General features: G+C 42.2%; 1 protein-coding gene across 1 annotated transcript in view; it reads right to left on the bottom strand.

Annotated features, from left to right (window-relative positions):
* macf1a (microtubule actin crosslinking factor 1a) overlaps window positions 1–18,120 on the bottom strand; it is a 258,074-nt gene that overhangs the window by 74,795 nt on the left and 165,159 nt on the right. Inside the window, 24 exon segments of the mRNA XM_042506526.1 lie at window positions 647–1,245; window positions 1,600–1,876; window positions 1,960–2,187; window positions 2,676–2,875; window positions 4,061–4,190; window positions 4,501–4,739; window positions 5,770–5,832; window positions 6,795–6,906; window positions 7,031–7,187; window positions 9,312–9,478; window positions 9,645–9,962; window positions 10,069–10,268; window positions 10,392–10,515; window positions 10,802–10,975; window positions 11,080–11,271; window positions 12,779–12,946; window positions 13,361–13,534; window positions 13,628–13,807; window positions 13,902–14,135; window positions 15,003–15,152; window positions 16,532–16,819; window positions 17,104–17,277; window positions 17,456–17,671; window positions 17,871–18,026. Coding sequence (XP_042362460.1) covers window positions 647–1,245; window positions 1,600–1,876; window positions 1,960–2,187; window positions 2,676–2,875; window positions 4,061–4,190; window positions 4,501–4,739; window positions 5,770–5,832; window positions 6,795–6,906; window positions 7,031–7,187; window positions 9,312–9,478; window positions 9,645–9,962; window positions 10,069–10,268; window positions 10,392–10,515; window positions 10,802–10,975; window positions 11,080–11,271; window positions 12,779–12,946; window positions 13,361–13,534; window positions 13,628–13,807; window positions 13,902–14,135; window positions 15,003–15,152; window positions 16,532–16,819; window positions 17,104–17,277; window positions 17,456–17,671; window positions 17,871–18,026 — 4,920 coding nt within the window.

Here is an 18,120-nt window from a genome sequence, read left to right as displayed (position 1 = left end):
TTTTGTTTTCTTTTTTTTACTTGGTTTATGACCTTTGTAGAAGCTAAGAAAGTCTGGTGTCCTGATTTCTGTATTGTTGCCCTTTGAAAACAAATCTCATCAGTCACTTTGTTGGTTTGTGTGTGCTGCAGTTTGAGTTTTGTGTGAGGGGGAGTCACCTGAGGAGCTGAGAAAAAGAGCTGTAAAAATATCAGAAACTGACATTCCAGTCTTATATCTGCTCAAAAAAGCGCTTTAAACTGGGAGCATTTTGTGTTGAAGATGGATATTCAATTTGCGAAAGCATGCCAACGAAAAACTGAGGTCCAACACTTCAAATATTTTCCAACAAATCATCTTCCGCTGTCAGCCTAACTCAGAGTTTAAAGAAAAACTTAACTAGCTAATGTACAAAGCTGCATTGAAAAAGTTTATACTTGCAACATGTTACTGTACTATATATTCTGTATGACCTCTTCCCATTTAACCATTATAGATCATTTTTAAGTAGCCAAACATTATAAAAATATTTCTGAAAATACAAAAACTCAATACATCTTAAATGGATAATAAATGAAATTAAGTATTATTATTTCCCTGATTTATGACTGTAAAACGGGGATGTCAAAAATTCATATTGTGACATCTCTACTAATGAGCTACGTACCTCTTCCTCTCCAATGCAGCACTGTTCCAGCAGCTGATCTGCTGCTGTGTTGAAGGCCTCGAGAAGAGGTTGTCGTCTCTCGAGGTCCAGCGACAAACCTCGAGCCTTCTGCAAGGCTTCGTCCAGGGCCGAGGCGTCCAGCGACGGCTGGATCTCTCCATCTTTCTGGTCACACTCCGCTAACCACGGTATCAGCTCGCCCTTGTGCTGCTGGTAGGTTTCTGCTTTGCTCAGAATGTTCTTCAGTCTGCTCTCTCGATCTGAGATCCTCTGGTTCAGCCCCTCCCAGTCCTGCTTCAATGATGCCAGGCGATTCTGCAGGGCAGACCGTTCGTCTCCGCCCGCGGGGAGAGTGGCAAGCAGTGACGCTCCCTCAGCTTGAAGCAGCTCGTAGGAGCCTCGCTGGCTGGCGATCCCACGCTGGAGGTCGTCCGTCTGTGCCAGCAGAGAGCGGATGGCCTCCGGCTGACAAGGCAGAGAGTCGGTGGATGAATCTCTGGGATCTGCCTGCTTGTCGAGCCAGGAGCGCAACTCCTCAAACATCTGCTGGAACTGCTGGGTGGACGACAGGGCCGCCTGGAGCTGAGACAGACCATCAGCTAGAGAAAAGAAAAGCATGAGGGATTACAAACATAAACAGTGAAAAAGTATTTCAAATAAAAAAAGGACAAACAGGATATTTGTTATATTTATTTTGGTGGATTTGTTTGTAGTATTTCAAAACAACATCCCCGTTACAGCTAAACAGGGATTAAGTCTGAAAGGAAATATTGTTTCACTAAATCAAATGTTTACGGATAAATTTATCAAAGCGGACCATTATCATTGTGTAAAAAATCAGCGAATAAGTCAAGCAGAGACAAACCCTTGCAAACACTTACAAAACACTGAGTCACATTTAGACTTGTAAAAAAAACCAAACTTTCTACATCAACCACATAAAGTCCACAAACCTGCGCGCTCCTCTAAACTCTTGAGAGGCCCGCTGACGCTCTCCAGTCGTTTACTCAGCTCCTCCTTCAGATAAGGTTCAGCCACGATGGCACTCAGCTCCTTGCAGAGCCTCTCAGCCTCAGCCAGCTCGGTGCGCCGCCTTTCCAGCTCTGAGCGGATCTCTCCAGTTTCCTGCAGGCGGCGTTTTAGCGCCTCGGGCTGGGCGCTCAGCGACGCCTGACTGTCCAACCTCTCGCCCAGAGCAGAAGCGCTGGAGGAGAGCTCTCTGAGCAACGCCTGGGCAGGAGAGCAGGGGGGTTAGAAGATGATACAGTCATGGAGACAACATGAAATGATACAACCAATCTGGCTGGACATACCTGGTACCGCTCGCTGGTTCCTTGGGCCTGGTCGATGTGGTTTGACCTCTGGGTCAGTCGGTTTGTTAAATCCTCCCACTGTTGGGTGATGGAGCCCAGCTCAGATCGCACCTCCGCCAGGTCCTTGGGGTCCTGGGCGGAGTCACCAGTCTGGGAGAGGATTCCCTCAGCAGACTGGGTCAGCTGGTCAAACTGTGGCCGTCTGGTCTCAAACTCTCGCAGCATGAACTTAAAGAAAGACAAGAGGTACGGGTACATTATTCAGGGATGTGGTCAGGAGTTATTAGCCAAAAAAAAGAAAGGAATTGTGTGTTTAAAACAAAGGAATTTTAATACATTTTTGGTTAGATGCCTGAAATAAGTTCTGTGGTTAACACAAGTTTAAGACACTTTGGCGTTTTGTTATACAACATAAAATACATCAGTAAATACCCAACTGTGAACTTTGAAGCTTTTGTATTTTCAAAAAGGTGGTTGCTAAGAAGTGGCTAAATGAGCATACAGATTGTCATCACATGTCGAACACGGCTTTACTGTCTTGCATCGGCAGAGACGCGACCGTTATGTACTTTATTATAGCCTCACACTGTGGGTTTCTTTCATGTTTTTGTCCTCATGCTTGATTTTAAGTATCGATTGCCATCCTGCGTCTGTTTGCATTTTTGTCTGTTGTCCTGTTTGCTCTTATTTTTGTGATTCAGTCCTCCATCACACACCTGTGCTTGTTGTTTCTGTGTGTTGAGCATGTTGGGGTCGATGCTCAGCGGTCCCAGCACGCTCATCATCAGCTCCTTCTCCCTCAGCCACGGGCCCAGCTGATTGGCCGCCGAAGCAAAGCTGCCCAGCCTATCGGCACACGTCTCCAGCTCAGTCTGCCTCTGGGCTGCCGTCTGATTGGCCGTCTGCCAGCGGGAGTCTGGGGAATTAACCAATGGAAGCAGGAGTGAGAGATGCTGAATGTTGATGGATGTGTTTATATATTTCTGGAGCAGATTGTCAAATAACATATTCGTTGTTACACATTATTGTCTAGTTTCCTTCCTTTTCTTATCACGTTGTACAACATTAGGTTCTTATTACAGTAGAGTGTAAAAATGAGGGTGATCATAAAATTATATCAGTGATGGTGATGAAACCAAATCTGACTCAATGTGAAGAAAACTGACAAAACAATTAGACATTTTCTGCCTTTGTCCCTCCTCCTACTTCTTCTGTATCTTTCTTCTTCTCTGACTCATGTTCTGGGCATCCATCAGTGTGTGTGTGAGTGTGTGTATTCAGTCCACATGGCATTGAAAAGGCATTATGAAATATAAAATATATAAAGGCCCCCTTCTTGAATTTCACCTTAAATATTTCTGTCTCGGCCCTGGTAAAAATATCGAGCATGCGAGCGAACAAATAGCTCTGACAGGAACACTTCCCACTCTCTCCCTGGATAATATTGATTTTTCAGTTCCTCGCCATCTCTTAGAAAAATTATTACAAATTCTGAGGCACTGTTTCACTCTCCGTTTAACGGTTTTCAAAAACACAGTAAAAAGGCTTAATATTGTCTCCTTCTTTTTCCAGTTTTGAACGCCCATCCCGCTTCTTTTTTTAATAAAGTTTTTGCTTTTTTGATTATTTTCAAGGAAAATGAGAGTGTTGACATGGGTAACATTTTTTTTCTTGTTGATGTGTAAGACCCTATTACCTAATTCTTTTGCTTTGTTGTATTTTAGGAAGCCTTGTGTAACACTTTGGTCAAGGGGCTACAGATGAAAAAAAGCCTCCTGGCTTTTTCTGGCATTTTAAAAATTGTGTAATTATTAATTTGCACTGTGCCATCCTAAATAAACTAAACCTAAACCTAAAGACAACACTTTCGACTCCACCAGATCAGATGTGTGGGTTGTAGCACCTGCAGTGGTGGGCCAATCAAACGTTGCATTAAATCCAGTATTTCTAGTAGCTGTTTCAGCATCATTCGACTTTAGTTTTTGCCTTTGGGCATCTGCTTTAGTTGAGGTGGAGTTCTAATCTATCTAGTATCTGTAAAACAGCTGGTCCATTATTTTGTCAAATGTCCTCATCTATTTTTGTCACCTACAGCACCTACCTATCTCCTGCAGCTGCTGTCTCCAGGTGTCAGCCTCAGGAGAATCGGGGTTGTCAGCAATCAGCTTCCTCAGCGTGCTCTTCAGTTCCTCGACTTTGCCAGAGTGCTCAGCCAGCTCCGAGAGCAGAGCCTAAAAAAAGAGAAGAAAGAAGACCATGACTGAGACTTAATGAGGCAACTTAAAAATAGCAAAAAACAAACAAGAAAAAATTGGATAAAGCAAACACCAATGTTCAGATATCAACAGATAAGACATGTTTGAGTCAACGTGGACACTATCTGCTGTAATTTTTAAAATTTAAAATGGATGTGACTGCATTTTTTGGCAATACGTTTTGTAAAAAACAAAGACAAAACAGTTTTTAATTTAAACTCTCTTTTAAGAGGGGCCAAAGGTTATAATGCTCCTTCATGCAGAGCTGATGGACCTCGTCCTTTACCTTGTTCTCCTGGGCCTGGGCACGTACCACCTCAGGTTTGGAGGGGGAGGCGGTCTGTCCCTGTTTCAGGCTTTGCTCTCTGTCTGTCAGCCAGCTCTTCAGCTCATCAGCGCCCTGCCTGGCCTTCTGCCTCAGCTCCAGTGAGGCCTTCTGGCGACTGAGACGCTCCTTCAGCTCCCCGCCCAGCGTCTCATATCGACCGTTTACATCTGATACGGCTACCTGGAGCTCCGTCAAGTCTAAGGGCACAATAAGAGAAAAAACATGTTCAGTATATAGAGTTAAGCAGCTGGGGAGATACAGAAATAAAGTCAACACTTGTGTAACTAGAAATGTTTGTATTATCCTACAGGCCTGTAGTGCAGATAGATCCAGACAGCATAAATAGAGTGAGATCCTAATGTTGCTGTAATGTGTTGTTTTACTTGAACAAAATTGGCACTGACGAATGTCGAGCATACAGACAGCTGACAGAGACAGGACACTGGCAACAACACAATGGATAACAGTGTAGTAATCTCTCAATGTGGCCGGTATGAGGAAACCAATAATACCAGCACAGTTTTATGGAAGCCCACTCCTCCAGTGTGATTTTTAAAAAAAAATCATAAGTCATAATAATGACAAACTTTCTCAGAATAATAACTCAATATAAGTCTCTCAAAATAATGAGAAATGTTTTCAAAACGATGAGAATAATTCCCAATTTAATAACTTAGTATCTCAAAACAATTATTTATTGTCTCAAAATAATGAGAAAGTTTCTCAAAATAATGACAAAATTTCTTAAGATAATAACTTAGTTTCTCAAAACAATTATTTATTGTCTCAAAATAATGATTTAATATCTCAAAATAATGATAAACTTTCTAATAGTAATTAAGAACTTTCTCTAATAAAGTCGTAGTATCTCAAAATGACTTAATATCTCAAAATAATGAGAAACTCGAAACTGAGAAAAATAATGACAGTATTACAAATAATGAAACGCTATTTTGAAATGATAATAATATCCGAATAATAATGTGACACACAAAAATGAGAAACTTTCTCAGAATTATTAGAATTTAAAAAAAATCATAAGTATCATTTCTCTCTTTTTGTTTTAGATATTCATTCTTTGGAGAGGGTTTGCCATTATAATGACTTAGATCTTTTTTTGTTGTATCACACCGGCAGAAATTGTTTTTCCATACAAGTCAATAGGTGCTTAAGTTTATAAAGCGTTAGGAGGAGAGGAAAAGAGAGCGAGCTAGAGGGAGAGCTCACCTTTACAGGTGTGAATGCCATTGACACTGCTGGGACCTGATGAGCCATTGATTTGAGGAGCACCTGGGAGAAAGACACACACCTGACTGAGACGGTGGCACCACAACGTACTCATGCAAGCATGTTCTCACACACACACAACCGGACCAGTCACTAACCGACATATTAAAAAAGACATAGATACAATTAAAGTTCTGACAGAAACTCTACAGCAGCAGGGAGCCTCACAAATACTACAGAGCTCAGGCATCGACAAAAGCCGTGGAAACAGACGACAGCAGCGAGAAAGACATGGAGGACACCCATCGTCTTCATACAACATTTAATGGATTCATCAAAAAGCAGCATTAAGTTTTGGATCAATTTGTGAAATATCTAAAATTTCAATCCACGCTTTCCAACTTTGCTATCGTTTGCTTTTTGATCCAGTCTTGACAGACAAAAGAACCTTTTCTGCTTACTCAAAATGTTACTTTTGTATGATATTTCCTTCTGTTTTCCATATGCATTTTTTAATAAAGAACTATTTATATAAGAATGACCAGTTATGGACTTACAGAGGGCCATACCCTTTTATAAAAATAAATCCATACTATGGAAAAACAGATGCTTGTTCATGTATATAATAATTATTGAGGTTTTACTTTGTAGTTTTGTTGTATCTGACTGCATTTTATTGTAAAAATGTCCCCATTTTTGATCTCAAAATATGTATAAAGCACAACCAAATTTCTGTGTTTAAACCTGTCTTCACAGATTAGCTGTACCAAAAACAAATCACCATAACAGAATTGATTATAAAGTGCCCTCTACTACCTTCTCTCTGGTGTTTTTTTTATCCACTCTGTGTTTCTTTCAGGTCAAACAATTCTGTAAACCTCTTGGTGATTTTATTTCTCCCACCTGCATCGTCTGTGACTCCCCCCTAAATCGCCTGCAGAATTGTTCTCATGAGGAAAATAAGACATTTAAAGTTTGGGAGGAGTGGGACAATTGATGTGTTGGGCAGCGACTCTTGCTCTTACCAGTTTTGGTCTGAGGAGCGGTGATGTCAATGATGAGGGACTCCAGCTCGGAGCCAGTCTTGTTCAGCTCCTGAACTCTTGATCCCTGTGACTCCCAGTCATTCAACAAGTCCTGAAGGCAGAATGCATTCATGGAGTCAAAGGCTGACTTCCCTCATTGTTTTCATGTTGTTTATGTGAAACCGGTGGATGCTGTTTTTTAACTCAAATTGTGGGTTAAATAGAAACACACACACCTTGAGCTGCTGGACTCTCCTCTGCAGGCCCTCTGTGTTGAGGTTGGTCTCTTTGGATGGCAGCTGGTCCTGTGCCGTCTGAAGCCACCTGAGGAGGGAGCCGGAGAGGCCGCGGAACTGGAGAAGCTGCTGCTCACAGGCCTGGAGGGCAGCAAACCTGTGAGAGGAAAACAGAGGAGGACAAGAGAGGACACATTGCTTAGCTGCCATGTTGATACTCCTGTCTGTTTCACCAAACTGGGGGCAAACCGACTGACATCCACTGTACACTGACTATGGATAAGTACCTCATACAACCCCACTTCAAAAGATCCAAACTATCCCTTGAAATCACATTTCTATATTTTATATGCACAGTAGAAAATGTATTAATCTCCCTTGAACTGTTTTTATAATTTATTCTCTTTAAAAAAAAAAACAACCTAGACCACACAAAGCACTGATTCAAGGTCCACACCGGCCTGCATTAACGCAGCCTTGACCTCCCTCTCTATGTCTGTGATCTGTGTTGAGCTACGGCTGGAAAAATGCTGACTGCCCGAAGACAAAACAGCTCCGAGAAGTCGTCTGGCATGGAGCAGTATCATTATCAAGCTGCTATTTTCTCCCCCCGGGGATTCGAGGCTGAGAGTCATCCGAGTAGGCCGTTTATAGGACGGACAATGAGCCATGTCCACTCTGCTTATATTAGCACCCACGCCGGCTCATCAGCTCACACTGGACACACACACACAGACACAAACACACACTGTACAGTAGCCAAATGCTGGGAAACATCATGCAGCACAGTGAATAATCCCCTGCATCATGTACAGTGTGTTGTATAAGTGCTCTCACCAACAAGATAACAACTTACTGACACACATTTCAGATTATAGATAAGTGATGACATCTTTTTTTGTGTGTGTTGTTTTACCTTGTGGTTTTATTGCATTTTTACAAACAGGTCTTGTTTTCTGATATATGCTGTTTGGTTTTTTTCTTATCTATTTATTGATGCACAGCACTTTGGTCAACTCTGTTGTTTTTAAATTTGCTTTATAAATACATTTCGATTGGATCTTTTTCTCTAAATGTCAGAACAGGCATATATAAATATCTTTATATTGATTGATTTTTATGTGAAAGGCTGACCAAACTCAAGTATAATCCAATAATTCTGTACTGGACGGATGGTATTTATAAACCCTCGGCCCCTCATCTGTCAGGCTTCAAGTGTGACTCCTCACTGAAACGACGTCAGACAGGGTCGGCATAGCAACTGGTGCTCCGTGAAGGCTATAAATTTAGAAAACAAATTTTGGAAATGCCAGCGGCATAGTCTGTTCCTCAAAGCCTGTCACTGTGAGTTTTTAAAAAATATAAAAGAAGGCCCATCATATCTAATTAAATCTTAATTTTTAAGTTTGACTGCCTCTGTCTCCTACTGTTATCTGGATTATTGTCATACAAAGTCAGATTTAAACATCAAAAGTTATATAGTAAAGACAGATTCCTAACAGCTTTGTATTTGGCGCTCCCTTGTGTTATTTATGGTACACTGCAGGATTTTTAACAAAGCAATTAAAAAGAGCTCAAAGACAATAATTCCCATTATTTCTATGTAAAAACACATGTTTCCCACTGGAGCAAACATGTTAAAGATCAGAATATTGATATACATCTATGTTTTGCTACTTAACAAGACAAAAAAAGGACAAAAACTTCCTCAGCAAAGTCATGAACATCTAAGACTGATTGTTAAGACGTTTCAACTGTGGCTGCATAAATTAGACACTGGGCTCCAAAACCTTTTTACCAGTGAGTTTTCAAAACAGTCGATACAGCCGATACAGCCATATCTTATTAAACATACTTCACAGGCATGTCTTACAAGCAACTTAACTTGCTTGTAAGACATTTCCAACGCCAACTAGCTGAAAATGCAAATAGACCAGGACTGCACATGCATGCACTTGTCGGTTTGGTCCGTGTATATCATGTAATACCACTGATGTTACAATGGTCATATAGCAAAGCACTGGATTTTAAATAAGTATTACAAGAAACATTTTTACATACTGTTTAAGCAGATGTTTTGAGATTTTTATGAGCTTTTCTTTTTTTTAATAGTCACAACAATGTAAATTTAAAACTTTTCCAAAACATTCTCTTAATTCCAAACCACTTCCAGGCCTAGCAAACAATTTTTTCTACATACATAACTTTTCCAGGAATTTCTTGACTGTGGGAACCCTGTAGAAAAGACACTTCTTATGTGTTATCTGTTAACATTTTGTACCTTTCGTTGACACTGGCTTCCAGTTGGGTGAACTCGTCAGACACTCCTTTGACATTATCCAATAGGCTTTGAGTGTTATTGAAAGCTTCTGATTGGCTGAGCTCGGTGCCGAGGTTGCAGAAGGAGTTGAGTTGGCTGGCTTCCTGCTCCAGCTCTGACCTGACCTCCTGAGAAAAGACAAACAAGACAAAAGTGTTGAAAAGTGCAAAAGTATAATGAATCCACTGATGCCTTTATAGGTTTTAAGAAGTCTTAAAGTCTTAGAGAGCCTTAAAATCAAATGAGGCCAAACTGCGAATGACCTATTTGTGACACTTTGACCCCTCTGCTGACCTCAATGGTCTGCCTGTAGTCATCCACACTGCGGTCTGGCTGGCCCGCCGGGCTCAGAGCCTTCAGTCGGCTCTGGGTGAAGACCTGGAGGTCGGTCCCCATCCGCTCGTAGCTCTCCAGCCTGGGCAGAAGCCCTTTGAGCTCAGCCTCCCTCTCAGCCTGGCTGGCCTGTGCTGCAGCATAGCGCTGAGTCAGTTCATCTAAAGAGCTCTGGAGGCCCGAGGCCGTGGAGGCGTCGGAGCTCTGAAGGAGTCTGGAAAGAGAGTCTCTCGTTGCCTCCACGCTGCCCTGCCTGGACAGCAGCTCCTGGCGAAGTTTCTGGGGAAAGTAGAGGAGACATTGGGTTTAAAAAATCCTATCAATATTTTGTTTTGTAGATGTGATGATCAAATACTTCCTCAGTTTCTTCGGGGTCTGCTCCTACCTGGTTCTGTGTCAGGGCGTCTTGTACAGCCTGTGCGGTGGGCTCGACTGGTCCAGGATTCAGAGCCAGTTTATCCAGCCAGCTCAGCAGACCCTTCAGGCCCTCCTGGACGCTGACCGACTGGGCCACAGCTGTCTGCAGCTGCTCAGCCCGTTCGGACACCGATGCCGAGAGGGAGCCAAACCTCTTCTCTAAACCATCTGCACAGCAGAAGAGGGCAAAATAAGAATGTGACCTTTTTAATTCACTCTTTTTTACATCCATCCATTTAGATTCACAGAGCTCTGTGGTTCAGACTATGTGGGACAGATTTGGTGAGTCACCTGCGGCACAGAGGATGTCAACAGCTTTCAGGGAAGGAGACTCGTCTGTGCTGACCAGATCTCTTCCTGCTCTCTTCACCTTCTCCAACTGCACCGAACGCTCTGCCAGCTCGTCTTGCAGCAGCTGAGGACAGACAACACACAGAGTCAAAATAAAATTGTCTCTATAGCTGAGATGGAATTTTAAAACCCAGACAAGGTTACCACATACTTTCCATTTTACTGTTTTTTCCCCCAGATGTTGATTTCTTGAATGACATTACATTTTTTGGTCAGAACTTATCATGATTTAGTGGCTGGGAAAGATGACTGTTGACGAGTCCAGATTATGAACAACATTTTTCCATACTAATATTCTGTGCTCTTTTTCTGCCTTTAATGTTTTGTTTACGCTGATGTTTATGCTTCACCTGTACTTGTCGTAGCGTGTTCTGCAGGTTCTGCGGGTCTGTCTCCAGACTGGGCTTGGCTATGCTTTGGTTCTGTTCCTGAGTTGTGAGCCAAGAGTGGACGGAGACGACCTCATCCTGGTACTGCTGGTACCTCTCCAACAGGCCGGACAAACGGCCGCCCAACTCTGTAGACTGCACACGCCGACAAAGAATTTCAATGTTTGTGTAAATTCAGGACAACGTGTAAAAATAAATTCAGTGAGTGTAATTTATAATAATTTCCATTATTTCCTCACCTTGGTGTGTAAGGTTGTGTATCTGTGGTTAGCATCCTGCAGTTTGTCAGTTACCAGCTGCTTGGTGCTGTCCAGAGCCGGGTCTGAACCACCAACTTGTTCCAGAGCTCCTTGAGCAGAGTCCAGAACCTTCTGACCGGAGATGGAGACAAATCGCAGGTCTGCCTTGTGGCAAATTATATCCTCAGCGAGCTGCAACACAGACACATTTACAGGTCAGCTGGGGACAATTAATTCAGATATATTGTCTAAGGAAAAATTACATTTTTATAAACACATGAGTGTTAATGGAAAGCATGATCATGACCAGCAGGTCCAGAGTTCAAATTTCCAGAGTAGCTGGGAAAAGATGTAAAACATTTTAAAACTGATCTCAAGGGGACATTTAAGAAGAAAATGATCTGCCTTAGCGGAGTTTCTCAGCAGCTCCCTGATGAGAATATGTGATTATGAGTGTAAATCAGGGCATGTTGGGGTGTATGGATGGATGGAAACTGAGAGTGGAAAGTCAGTCTTCCGTGGATAATTAAAGGTCAAAAAAGCATAGTAGGGCAGTATGAGTTTTTACTCAGCTACGCTGGGCTCAGATGCAGTGAGTGACATTTCTCTGCAAATTCACCTCACGTCAAAGCACCTGAAACCACGCAGAGGCAAAATAACACAACTACAGAACTGCAGAGCAAGCATTTTACGGCCAGCATTTTCAGATCTGTAGTTACAGAGCAACCTTCACCAACTACAGGCAAGAAAAGAAACAGCAGCTCAATTTGAGCCTGCAGATGTAGACATGTCAGTGTATGCCAGCTACAGACAAAGAAGTCATGTCTTCTGCAATTCTGATACTGTTGGTGCATTCAATTTGCCATGGGAAGTCAGAATTTAGGGTGAAATTACCTATTTAATCAGAGGATGGCTGGAGCTGAACACTGAATGTAATAGGCAATAAGTAATATATTGCACTGCATCCACTCTTAATGTCTGCTGTGATTTGTAGAGTTTGTTGTATGATTTTGTTGTTTGGTTAAATATTGTTTGTGATTTTGTATTTATGTGTATTTGTGAGAAACCGCTGATGTCCTGGGACGCAAGACAAATTTCAGTATTATTTCTGATGATAAAGTGAAATCTAATCCACTCTGATGTAATTTCCGAGTTCCCAGTTGGAATTTTATGTGGAAATTTAAGTCAAATTTCGATTAACAGTAGTGAAAGCTGTAGTAATATACTTGATTTTTTAAGCAGTTCAGTATTTGTGTGTGATTTAAACAGTCATACATACAGTACTGCAGCAGCATGGGGCCACTTTGTGACAATAACTCTTAACATTATAAGAGTACTGTACACTATTTAGTAGTCTTTAGTAGTCTTTTGGCAACATTTAAAAGCTGCAAAGTGTAAGTTTTGTTGTCTGAGGCATCATTATCATTTCTTCTTCTGCAGGTCTAAGGTGCTGCTGCTTTTACTTTCCTCTAAGTATCATAGATTATGTAAAACTGGTCTGACGTGACTGAACACCTCCCTCTTGTGGAGAACCTGCAGCCTGTTAAATGGAACTGATAAACTCTCATACTTGTTTATGTGATTGTCTGACTTTGTGAATTTGTAGCTCTACATTTAAACATTAAAGATGTGAATTAACAGCATAGAGCAGTTTATAGAGTAATTTCCATTATGTTATTATTGTGTGTGCACTGCGTACTTTTCTGTGCTCCTCCAGTCGGTTCTTCAGTCCTTGTGCATCAGTTTCTCCTTCCCCCAGGGAGCGGAGCTCCTGTTCGTTTTGCTCCAGCCAGGCACCTAAACTTCCATGTTCTTGGAGGAACTTTGTCAGCTCGTCCTTCAGAGCCTCAGACTTCCTCAGACGATCCTGGAAGAAATAGTCACAGTGGACGCAGTAAAGAAGTTAGCTTTGACAAAAACACCAAGAAGTTATATTTAGAAAAAGGTTCATATTTCACAGAGCAGAGCACATTAGGCGTAACCCTCTGAACCCTGGCGTTCAGATGCCTTTAACATACTACATGACATCTTGAAAAATGAGTGGTTTGATTTCAATCAAAAATATGGGGGAAAAGGCAATTACCAACTAAGTGAGAAATGTCCCAACAATTCCAAAAAAATGTAACCTAAATTTCTTTTTTGTTAAAAAAGGAAAGATTTATTAGTCATTTTATTGTTTGTTTTTGGACCATGTTTTGCTAAGATGCCTTCCTCTTATGCTTTCGAAAGAAATCAAAAAAATGTAACAATTTCTGAAACTAAAAAGCATCCATTGTTATACCTGGCAGCTCTGCAGACTGTCCTGGTGCTGAGCCTGCAGCTGATCCAAGGCGGCTCGGAGACGCTGCTTCTCCTCAGGAGGAACAGTGGAGTCTGGTTGGTCCAGAAGGGAGCGAGTTGACTGCGTGATCTGGAGAAGCTGAGCCTGCTGAGCCTGAAGCTGCTGGAGCTCCGCCTGGAAGAGGGGGCGACAATTAAAGGTCATAATTTAATAACGTTGCAAGATGTTTAAGTCAAAATGTGCAGCATGTAGAGCAGAGAGTCAAACCTGCAGCATCTCTGTGTGTGACATCACAGCGCTCTCTGGCTGGGAGAATGATGCGTCTGTGACGTCTTTGGCCGCTGCTGATCCAGCTCCTCTCCCGCCTGGTTGGTTAAGGGAGGAAAGCTCGTTCAGCAGAGAGTCTATCTGGCCTTTTGTCTCCTGGAGCTCCTCCTCAGCCTTCGCCTGGAGCAGAGGAGAGGGAAAGAAAATAAATACGAGAAAAACGACAAGCAGCTTTTGAAGAATATGTGCATTTTTAACCACTTATTTATTTTACCCTTTGTGTGTTCTGCTGCAGAGTGGTGTTGATGGCTGTGTCCAGCTCTGACAATGATGTGTTTGCTGTATCTTTGAGGGCACTGTACTGCTCCTTCATTCTTGTTAGCGCCCCCTGGAGGTTCTGCCTCTCCTCTGGGCTCAGACTTTCTCCTCTATCAGCCAGGAGTTCCTCTGCAGAGCGGATTGCCTCAGCGATGCCCTGCTCTTTGGTCTGAAGATCCTTCTGTGCTTCCTGGAGAGCGAGGGAAAATTGATTTGGTCAAAGACGTAAAAATGTTTTGGGCGTTTAACACTGAAAATGATCTCTGTACACACAGGCATTTAAGTATCGACTATACTAACACATGACTAACATTGGGCATAAGCTTGCAGGTGTAAACAGGGAGCAGATAGTCTACTCTGCTGTTGGTTACTTATTTATTTTATTTATTTTTATAGTTTGTGTGATGGGGAAAATGTGAATTAACATAGCACAGCTTCAGCCTGTTACAAACAAGCTGTGGTGACTGATGTTTCAAATATGTACAGAAAATACCATAAAGATGGTGAAAAGTAAGATCACAGCTGTCTTTGCTTGGAGCACCACACGCCTGCACATAAAGGCACAGAGGTGGATTGATAGTTTTGCATTGTAATTCAGCTCTGTAGTCTGCCATTGTTTTGACTGTTGTCCTCTTACTCATGCATGGCTATTTACCTGAAACGTAATGCGCATGCGGGAAGTGTGGCCATGACGTCACTGTTCGAACAGGATCCACCAATTAACATGCGTGGCATATTCAAAACATAACATTTTGGAACCAGTTTCTAAAGTTTTAATTTTGAGGCCCCCAAATAGCATTTTTAAACTAAATTAAGGTCATCAGCATTGTCACTGGTTTCCATTTATGGGGTTTGAAAATGCCGTAGTGATGATTCTAGGCATTAATTTAGCAAAAGTTATGCATTTTAAACATAAAATGTGTAAGTGTGGATGCAGCCTTCGATTATAAATAGAATCAAAGTGAGCCAAATGTACGTGTACACAATGTAAACTTGCAAAAGAGTTTGATTTGGGTGTTTTCATTATTCAGTTCATGTGGATCTAAAAGTTTCTTACCTTTAGTCTTTTCTGTTTCTCTTGCAAGACGTTCACGTCACCTGACTCAGCTCCTCCTTTCTGACTGGCCAGCAGGCTGGCAGCTCCAGCTAACCACATGGTAAGGCCTTCTAGTTTCTGAGAGCATTCAGCTTTCTGCTGCTGCACCACCTGAGAGAAACAGATGAGGAGAGAAGGAGGAAAAAGAATCAGGAGGAGAGAAAATGTGAGGAAAACTGACACTGATGTGAGTCTAACATAAACAATCCAACTGGGTCATGTGAACATTTTGAATTTTTGATCCAACCACAAGTTCTGACAATAAGCGCACATTTGCCCCTAAACAAAATCCTTTGTTGTGCACTTTGCCAAGCTTTGAGCAGTTTGTGTCCAGAGTTCACACTTACACACACGCGCACACACACACACACACACACACAGGCAGACACACACACGTAAAGTCTCTCCACATCAACATGTTGATCAAGCAACAAACAATACAGAGAGAAATAAAACAAATATATTTTTTATTTGCTGTTTTTCCTCCTTCTCCTCTGAATTCAGGTGAGACAAGAAGAAAAACAGTAAAGCGTTGTAGCCAGCGTGGCTTTTCTGCTATCAGATCTTTAGCCTTTACCGCCGTGACACAAGCGATTTCCTTCAATGGCAATCTGGAACAGCAAGGCAAACAGGTTAATAATACACACGTAACTGAGACATGCAAAGTAGCAAACACGCTTGCATAAAAGCCTGTGTAGTAATAGTGAGGTGGTGATACTGTCCATGTCAAGTGGCAAAGCTTTTGCAATGAAAGCAGCAGTGAGATGTGAAATGATGCGAATAAATTTGCGGTGATGTATACTCAGTGGCCTCTTCATTAGGTACACCTGTATATCTATCTAATCTAACGCAGGTCAGTATTACTGTTTTTCCATAATGTCTGCTTCTGTTATGCCAATGATGTGTTATTTCAGCAACATTTTTTAGTGTTGAAGTTGTACTTAATGGTAATGATGCACTAAACAGCATTGAATGCAGACATGTGCCTAATATTGTCATGTATGTAAATACATTTCTTGCAATTTGTGGCACATTTCTTGCCAAGCTGATTCATACATTTTTCCCATGGTTGTAAAAGAAATCACACTAATTTGCTCAGGTTTCAAAGGTTTAAATACTTGTGAGGGCGTCTGAAAGCAGCACAGAAAAAGTGTTGGCGCTCCAGGTTTCAAAGCGTTAAAGACAGATGTTCTGGCAGAGCTGTTGTATTGGACTGCATTAGATTGTACATGTATACCTAATAAAGTGGCCGTTGAGTGAATAATGACACTACAAGTTAAACTGTGATGGAGGTTAGCTTGTTTACATTTCCAGTTTCTGGTCTTAAATGAGTTTAATGCAAGTTTATCAAACTATGACGATCCTGTGTGAGAAAGCATGGCAGATAAAGCTGTCATATACAGGATATGAAAGCTAACTGCATCTAAATATATTAGTGAGAAAAAGCGCAGCATTTCAAACCAGTCCGACCCAATCGTGTTTTTCCAAACCTCTCTCTCCCTTGCACTCTGCCTCTCTCTGTCCTTCTCCTCTTCTTTCACTCTCTCTCTGCGCTGCCGCTCCTCCTCCCGCTCTCTCTGAGCGGAGAGGGCGTCGGCCCAGGCCTGGGCATGACCAGAGGCGAGGTGGAAGGCCCTCTGGAGCTGCTGAAGCTGCCCCAGGAGCTGCCTGCTCTGCTCCGGGGCCAGGTCCTGAGCTCGCTCTGAGATGAACACCTGAATGTCGAAGGCCGTGTTGTTGACCTCATTAGAGCGAGCCATCAGAGACGACTGGAGCTCCTTAAAGGAAAGAAAAAGAAAAGGGTTACATGAGTTATTCCTCCATAGATATAAGGATAGTTTGGGAGATGAACACCATCTCTGAGGTAACAAATCCCAACAAGAACATATCAACTCATGGAGATCTGAGAGAGTAGGGGTGTTGCGATAGACCGGCATTGACCATATCCATAAACTGACGAAGCATTTAAAGTGTAAAAAAAGTTGAATCAAAATTCAATTTATGCACACTTCTTCAGAAAGGCCTAATATTCAATCCTTTTTCCTCAGTTTGAAAAACATGCCTTGCAGAGATTCAGCTGCTTTGTGAGCTGATCATGATTGTCGTCTTTCTCTGTTGTCTCCATTTTTTCCATCCCGGCCATCCCTCTGTTCATCTGAGCCTCTGTCTCCCGCAACCAAGAGAGCAGAGTCTCCACCTGTGCTCCCAGTGACTTCAGCTCAGCTGTTACTGCCTCCTGAGAGAAATGTCAGAGTGATTCAGGTCAAACATCAAATTCTAACAAAATCTCTTCATCTAAACATCTAAAAAAATCTCTTCAAATTCCTCTAATGACAATAATGGTTCTACGTCACTTCTACAACAAATGAGCATCTAATAAAAATGTTCCTGTCTGGTTTTATCATTTCTTTTACCTTATATGAGTCTCTGTGGTCTCGTAGACTTTGCAGAATGCCCTCTGAAAGCGCTCTGGCAGCCTCATACCCTCGAGCCAGGCTCCGCCCATCCTTTTCCAGGGCCAGTAGGAGCTGCGGAGGAACGTCTTTGGGTTTGGGCTTCAACAGCTCTTCAGCAGCCTCCACTTCTTTGTTGATCGCTGGCTCCAAGTCACGCAATTCAAGGTCCAAGGTCTGAGAGACGGATTAGGAAAAGAAAAACAAAAGTTTTCTTGATGCTGTTTGGTAAAAGACTAATCCTAAAATCAGCTTTATTCTGTCACACTGGAGGCCAAATTCATAACTAAAACTGTGTCAAACAAGGTACATCGACATGGGCTGGTGTCACATTATTTTACTTCATCTCTATCAAGTAAATATGCATCTCTCTCACCTCAGTCTGTCTGATGATGTCATCCAAGGCGATGAGGCTGCGGCCAACTGACTGCTGCTGCTGCTGTTTGACTCGGACCTCAATGTGTCTTACCATGGAGACCAGCGCTACAATTCGCTGGTCATGCTCCAAACACTCCTGACGCATCAGTGATGACTGTGGCAAAAAAACACAATAAAACAGGTGTATAAAGGTGAGCAGCAGTGGAACTGGGCAATAAAATACTACTCCTACTACATTACTACTACTA

This window comes from Plectropomus leopardus, chromosome 18 (genome assembly GCF_008729295.1).
Source record: "Plectropomus leopardus isolate mb chromosome 18, YSFRI_Pleo_2.0, whole genome shotgun sequence".
NCBI classification, from domain to species: Eukaryota; Metazoa; Chordata; class Actinopteri; order Perciformes; family Serranidae; genus Plectropomus; species Plectropomus leopardus.
Note: the sequence above shows the minus strand (reverse complement) of the source record. Positions and strands in the feature narration are given on the sequence as shown.